The sequence below is a fragment of the Numenius arquata genome, chromosome 12, assembly GCF_964106895.1.
Source record: "Numenius arquata chromosome 12, bNumArq3.hap1.1, whole genome shotgun sequence".
NCBI lineage: Eukaryota > Metazoa > Chordata > Aves > Charadriiformes > Scolopacidae > Numenius > Numenius arquata.
This window is the reverse complement of record NC_133587.1, coordinates 13,069,738-13,077,159: the sequence shown is the minus strand read 5'-3', so window position 1 is coordinate 13,077,159 and position 7,422 is coordinate 13,069,738. Positions and strand designations below refer to the sequence as shown.

Here is a 7,422-nt window from a genome sequence, read left to right as displayed (position 1 = left end):
AGCCCCGCACGGGGGCAGGGAGAACATGGACTGGATCTCCTCCCACGCTGGTCCCTTCTCAGCACCCAGGGAGCTGCCGACAGATGAAAAAGCAGCAGGTAGCCATGAAGGAGGAGCTCCTCGCCCAGCTCCACCGGCCGGGCGGGGAGGTGCGGGGGCTCGCGGGCTGGGCCGGGTCGGGTCGGGCCGCGCCGTCGGGCGAGGGCGCTGCGCCGCCGCCGGGGCCCCGGGCTGCGAGCGAGAGGGTACGGGGGAGGGTACGGAGGGGTGGCGGATCGGGCTGCCGGTGTCTACCGGCGGGGCGGGTAATCACTGGTCACCTGCCCCGGGATGGGGATAGGGATGAGAATAAGGGTGAGGATAAGGATGGGGCTGAAGATAGGTGTGAGTATAGGGATGGGGGTGAGGATGGGGATAGGAATAGGAATCTCATTCCTATGAGGATGAGGATGGGGCTGGGGGCGAGTATAGAGATAGGAGTGAGGATGGGGGTAGGAATGAGGATGAAGTTGGGGCTGGGTGTGAGTATAGGGATAGGGATGGTGGTGAGGATGGGGAGGAGGATGAGGATGGAGATGGGACACAGCTGCATCCCCCCAGAAAAGGGGGCGGGCAGGGAGGGAGGGGAGGGGGAGGCAGGAGCCCCACCACGATGCCCCCCCACACCCACCCACGACACGACACATCCCTGTCCCCCCCACGGAATAAACCCCACAACTCCCCTGCGCTTTCCTTTCGGAAACCGCTCGGGAAAGCGCCCAAAATACTGTTTTCTCCGGAAAAAAGCATCACCCCCCCCCTCCTGCCTGCAAGCCCCTTTCCCCGGCTTGCGCCAACACCCCCCCCAACACACACACACTTCCCGCTACCGCATTGCGGAGCTGCCCGTTGCCGTCGGGGGCAGCTCCGCCAGCTCGGGCCGAACAGGAGGATGGGGGGGGGGGGGGGGGGGGGGCCCGACACGATTTGGGGGCAATAAGAGAAGGCCCACGAAGTCCTCTGCTGTGCCCGGGCTGCGGGACCGCTGCCGGTGGGTGTCGTGTGCGCCCCCACCCTCCATCCCCATTCCCGCTGGGCAGTGGCAACCGGCAGACAACGAATTAGTTGTTGGGGCTTTAAAATCGGTGTAAATCGAAGTGTTTTCGGTCACAAGTGCGGAGCGTGGGGCTGATCCCCGCAGCGGGGGCGACCGCCCCCGCTGCGGGGATCAGCCCCACGCTCCGCACCTGTGGGGAGGGTGGAATGAGTTTGATTCAAGCCAAGGGGGTACCCCCAGCCTGTTATTTCGTTTATTTTCCCCTCCTCTCCACTTCATTTGTTTATTTTTTAAGGGTTTTCCCCCCCCTCCTCTTTCACAAGAACCTCCCTCTGCCCCTACCCATCTCCTCCAAGCCCCCCCCCGCCCCGACAAACCAAGCCAGCCTCGTCGACTATGTTTTCTCTTTATTGTTCGATATATTTATGTACCACATTATATGTTAAAGATAGATTTTTTTTTTCTGATATACATTATTTTTTTTTTCATCTTATTTACCACAATGACACCACACGTACATTGGAAACAGCTCCACGGATCTGGTAGATTGCACAGAATGAATTGTGTCGTAGTTTTGTTCCCGTATCCTGAATGACATCAAATCCAACAATATATTTTTTGTTTATTATTATTATTATTTTTAAACTTTTCATCATTTAGAAGTAACGAGTGTTAAAACAAAACAAAACTAAACAAAAAAAAAAAACCAAACAAAAAAACAAAGTCACCGAGAAGCGGACTCCAGGTCTGCAAATTCAACCAGAGGCAAAAATATTGTAATCGATGGGAAGCGCCGTTCCTCGGTGGGAATTCAAATGGAAGAATTAAGCAGCCCTGACATCTATGTGACTACGGTGTAAACATTGCAGGTAACTGGCACGGCTGGTCATCAGCCGCTTGCTTGGACTTGTTGGGCTGGTCGTACAACCTAGGTCTCGCCTACATCCATCTCACACAGTGTTAAAAATGAAGAAGGTCCCTGCTCCCAGCACCCACAGCTGGTCTGCTTCCGCTTGTGAGCGCAGTAGACCCAATCCCATGGGATCGGCACCCGTGTTTCAGCACCTGAAACGCTGAATTGCATATCTGTAAGGAGTATTGAAAACTGCGACTGTTTCCCAACAGGTCATTCGCGGGGGGCCAAGCTTCAGGAAACAAGTGAGGAGATAAGGGTGGGGCACTGGATAATTTCCTTCAAAAAATTCTAAATAACAAAAAAATATATTTGACTCTTAGCTTATTTAAAAAGACACCAGGGCGAACGCTTTCATCTCTTCTTATTTCCTTTAATTTGCAGATTCTATGACATAGAATTTGTTGGATGCACGTAACGAAAATAATGACTCTTTCCATTAAAGGGATGCAGAATTATTTGGTTATGCGGATGTTCGATGCGATTCTCCTACTGCAACCGACTCTGGCCCCTCCTTAGTCTTCAGCGTTGGTTCTGAAGGCCTCTATGAGGCCTTCTAAAGAGTGGATGAACCCAGAGACGCTGCAGATACCACCTATAACGAAGATGGCGACATCAAAGAAGACGTGGTGCCACAAGAGCTTCCTCCACAAGAGTTTGAGGTGGAAAAGACTGGGGAGCAGGAAACAGAGTCCTGCGCCTGTGAGGCTCCCAGTAAGACCCATCAAGAGGGCAAAATGCGGGACATAGATAGCCATGAGCAGGGTGAAAACTACCAGGGCACATCTGAGGGTGAGTCCCCAGGATTTGAGCCGCCCATCACCCCCATAGCAGTTGGGGAAGAATGCCCTGTTTCCATCTTGGAAAAGGGACCGCTCCAGGACTTCCACAGCCGCAAAGAACGGCAGGGGGTACGAGAGCAAGGCTTTGGCCACCAAGAAAATGTTGACTACTGCCCTAATGGTGGATGGCAAGTTGTCTGTAATGACTTCCTTGGTCTCATCAGCCCAGGTCAGATAGGCCACCAAGGCAAAGAGTCCCTTAAGGATGCAAGCTGCTATGTGAGTCCAATTCATCATGCAATGAAACTCCTTGGGGTTCTGCATGTTCCCCTCCAAGGAAGGCAGAAAGATCTGAGAGGTGTAGCTGAAGACAATGATGCCAATGGAGATGGGAAACTTCTTCACATCAATGTAAAACTTGACTTTGTCCCAGGCCCAGTCGCGTGCCCTGGAGAGGCAGTAGGCGATCACCAAGATGTTGATCACAAAATGGGCTAACGTGCAGAGCAAGCTGAACTTGGAGACTGCCTTGAGGTTCTTCAAGAACGCACAAGGCAGGAGCACTGCCGTGGCAATGATGGACCACGACTTCTGGGAGACGGGCAAGTTGGGGAAGCTGTTGTACATCAGGTTCCCACTGACCACCACATAGAGAATGCAGGTCATGACCAGTTCAATGATCTGAGCCACGTTCACAATTCTGCCTCCGAGTGTAGGGAAGCGAGGCGCACAGCACGCGTTCGCTATGTCCACGTAGGAGTCTCTCACCCTGACTATCTCCCCATCCTCATTCTCTTCGTAAAGACAGGCAATAAGGATTTTCCCAGTGTAGCAGCAAACCACTGCAGCGAAAATTATTAAAAAGAGTCCTAGGTATCCACCATGAAGGATGGCATAGGGCAGGCCCAGAACAAACATCCCCTAGAAAGAGACAAAATGGAAACCGTGTTGCTCGTCTCGCGGAGGGGACCGGGCAGGCGCCGATACCCGGGCACACGCAGTCGCACAGTCGCAGTCACATGCCTGCTCGCTGTCTCGCTCGCACACCATCACACCCACGCCATCGGTCACACAGTCACGCCACGCAATCACCGCCGCACACGGCTACACCCCTCTCCTTTTCTCACTGACGTAGCACACCACCGCCCTCCCCCCCAACAATCAGACCCCCACAATCACACCTGCACACTCACGCACACCCGCATAATCTCACCCCGGAGCACCCAGAACAAGCGAGACGGTTTCGGCGCTTGGGCTCTGCCCCAGTCTCTGCCCTCTCTGTCCCCAGCCCGTCTCAGTGCACCAAGACCCCCAAGAGCCAAGGATCCCCAAAGGGGCTGGCCAGGGCCCACCTCGGTGCAGCCCACCCAGGGTCTCTTCTCACCCCCAGTCCATGTGCTGGAGCAGCCCGGCTGAGGTGGGGGGGGACAACACCTGCCAGCCCGGCCCCCGGGGACCAGCAGGACGGGGCTTGGGGCCCAGCGACCCTCCCTGGCTCTGCACCGTACGGGGGTGGGGGGCGAAGCAGAGATCCGGGTTTGGGGTTTTTCCTTTCCTTTTTTTAATCTTTTTTTTTTTTCTTTATAATCCCCCCCCCCCTTTTTCCTTATATTTTTCCTCTATCTTTCCCCTATTTATTCTTTCCTTTTCCTCCCCCCTCCCTTTTTTTCTCTCCCTTTCCCCTATTTATTCTTTCCTTTTCCTTCCCCCCCCCCCCCCCTTTTTTTTCTCTCCCTTTCCCCGATTTTTTCTTTTTCTCCCCCTCCTTTTATTTTTTTTTTCTTCTCCGCCGCCCCCCCGGTTTGCGGTCACCCCGGGGGGACCGGCGAGGCGTGCGCGGGGTCGGGCGCGGGGGGCGCTCCCCGGTGCCCGTCGGTGGCGGCGCGGCGGGGTCGTACCTGGATGGCGTTGGTGACATTCCAACCCGCTTCCCAGGCCGTGATCTTGGGCTTGCCCTGCCCGGAGAGCTCCGAGCAGACGCCCCCCTCCTTGGAGGCGGAGGGCGGCAGGGGGCCGGTGCCGTCCCGCTGGTAGTGGATGTCCCCTTCCAGGGGGGGCTCGGCGCCCTCCTCCCCGCCCTCCGACTTGAGGATGTCCATCTGCAGCCCCTGCCGATGCTCCATGTCCAGGTCGTCGCAGTGGGCGAACCCCACCGCCTCCTCGTCGGTGGCCGCCTGGAAGCCCATCCTGGCGAACATGCCGCTCATCTTCGCCTGGGATTTGTTGGACACCGAGGTGGCCACGTTGGAAAGCTTGCTGCGGAGGAGGGTGGCCATGGTGGCTGCTGGGCTGGCTCCGCTGCTCGGCGATGGGGAGACCCGACGGGGCGGGCAAGCGGCGGGGCGGCGGAGGGGAGCTCAGCGCCCGCCGAGGGTCGGTAGCCGCTGCGGGGGGGTGCGGGGGGGGAGCTGCTCCGAGCCGCTACCTCCGTGTCCCGGCGCAGTGCGAGCGGCTCCCCGCCGGGCTGCCCAGGGGCATGACACCGCTGCGGGGAGCTGCGGGCCCCGCCGCCCGCTCCGCGCCGCTCCGCGCTGCTCCGCGCCGCTCCCCGCGGCGGGATGGGGCGGGGGGGAGGTTGGCGAGTTCGGGCGGGGATGGGTGAGTTGGGGGGCTGTCAGCAGCCGGGGGCTGTCAGCAGCCGGGCAGCGCAAGCCCCTGGCAGAGCGCTCGGCGTCTCCATCGCAGTGCGCCCACCTCGCGGAGAGAAGAGGGAGAGGGGAGAGAATTGCTGCATTTCTGGGGGAGGTACCAGCCTCCCCGGCCAAGCCCAGCCTTCCCCCCCCTCCCCATCCACCCCCCCGCCCCACCCACGCCCGCCGGGCCCCGCCGGCAGCGCCGCAGCGCGGACCCCCCCGGCTCCGCAGCCCCTGCGCTGCCCACTCTGCCCCCCAGCCTGCCCCCCAGCCTCCGGCCCCCTCCCCACGGCGAAACAAAACAGTCCCACCGAAGGGGCGGACAAATGGCTCTCCACCGGTGCTTAAGGGAATTTTTCTCCCCGCACCCCCTCCTTTTTCTTTCTTCCCCCCCCCCAAAAGCCCCATTCGGAGGTTGGGGACAGCGTTTCCTGCCATATCTGCGGAGCGCAGCGGTGTGCGGGAAAATCCGCGGACAGGGAAGAAGGGTTTCGGGGTCTCTAACGACTCCTGTGGTCTCTGTGTCCCCAAACCGGAGGGAAACGGGTTCCCGGTCCCGGCCGGGGCTGGCAGCCCGGCGGCAGCGCCTCTGCCCCGCGGAACCGCTCCGGTCCCGCCCCGCGGCTGCGGGACACCCGCACCCTGCGGGGATGCTCGGCTGCACGTTTCTCCTCTTGGTCCCCATGATCTAATGTAGACATTCTCCTTTCTTCTTCTTCAAAAAAAATACCGCTATTTTCGTTTTGCTTCCAAACCCTTACACTTGTTTGTAATTAAAAAGCATTACGAGCTTTTCTTTATTTAAAATATTTCCGAGGTAAGCAGCCAACAGAGCGAACAACGAGAAATCCCTGTCCTGTGCTGTGGCAGACAATTACAGGGTGGCAGGGGGAGCGGTGGCATTTTGGGGCGGTGTGTGTGAGAGCACGTCCCCTTCTGCTGCGGGGGGATCGTTTGAATCGTTGTTTTACCAAAAAAAATTAAATATATATTTCTTGGGGGGGGGGGGGGAATCTGTTTCGTTTGCTGCTTTGAAGGGTAAAAAAAAAAAAGGACATTTTTTTACTACAGATGGGCGGAAAAGCCAACGTTAAATTATTTCCTAATATCGTTGTTGAGGGAGCGGGGAGGGAGCGCTCGGGCTGCGGTTGCAGGTGGGATGCGGCACTGAGCAGAGGTGGGGAAAAAACACGCCTTGGCTCCTAGGGAAAATCCCTTAAATAGCCTTCTTTATTATTATTATTGTGGTTTGGGGTTGTTGGTTGGTTTGGGGGTTTTTTTGATTGGGTTTTTTTTTTCCCTACCAGTATCCAAAAGGAAATTGGATGCAAAGATGCTGAAATGCGTCTAATAATAATAATAATAGAAGTAATATCATCCCCGGTGAGGGTTTTATCCCTAAGGTCTCTCGGTCTGTGGTGGCTTCTGCGGCAGATGCCCCCCACACACACACAAAAAAAAAAATGGGGCTTTTTTATAGCAACTGCTCCTCCGCGAGGGGAGGAAAGCGGTTAAACGAGGCGCATCCTTGGCTTTGCGGAGGAATTATTACATGTCAGTGCACAAATAGGTCGAGAAAGCCGAGCGGGGCATGCTTTCGCCCCGGGTTCAGCAGCCTCCTGCCCGCACCCGGGGCCTGGCGGGCCGGGATTTAACCAGGGAAAATTAAAATCAAGCGGGGAAGGACGCAGGGGGCTTGGGCCATCACCGCTGCCCTCGGCTGCCGCAGCATCTCTTTCGCCTTTTTCCAGTCCTGGAAAACGACTGCTACGATGAACACCTCGGGGGGTTAATTCAACGATTTCTATTTTTTTTTTTTTTTTTTTTTTTTATTTAGCCTAAGACAAGTTCATTATGAAAGAAGACGTGAAGGAGACCTATTTCTGGAGGCTGCAGGGGGCATCAGGGAGGAAGGAACGAAAATTCACCCGAATCGCTCTCTGGTGCGTGAATATTTCCTAAATTCCCCCTGGCACATCCCCTTCTTTGCCCCGACACCCCCAGACCTCGGCCCTACTCTGGCTGGGAGCCGGAGGGGCACAACCACAACCCCCGGGC

At 56.9% G+C, this 7,422-nt stretch overlaps 1 protein-coding gene across 1 annotated transcript; it reads right to left on the bottom strand.

Annotated features, from left to right (window-relative positions):
• Window positions 1–2,464: 2,464 nt before the first annotated feature.
• SLC32A1 (solute carrier family 32 member 1) lies at window positions 2,465–5,007 on the bottom strand. Its single transcript, XM_074157506.1, has 2 exons — window positions 4,630–5,007; window positions 2,465–3,652 (listed from the first exon to the last, which is right to left on the bottom strand). The coding sequence occupies exons 1-2, from the start codon at window positions 5,005–5,007 to the stop codon at window positions 2,465–2,467; spliced, it is 1,566 nt and encodes a 521-aa protein (XP_074013607.1).
• Between the last annotated feature and the right edge of the window lie 2,415 nt (window positions 5,008–7,422).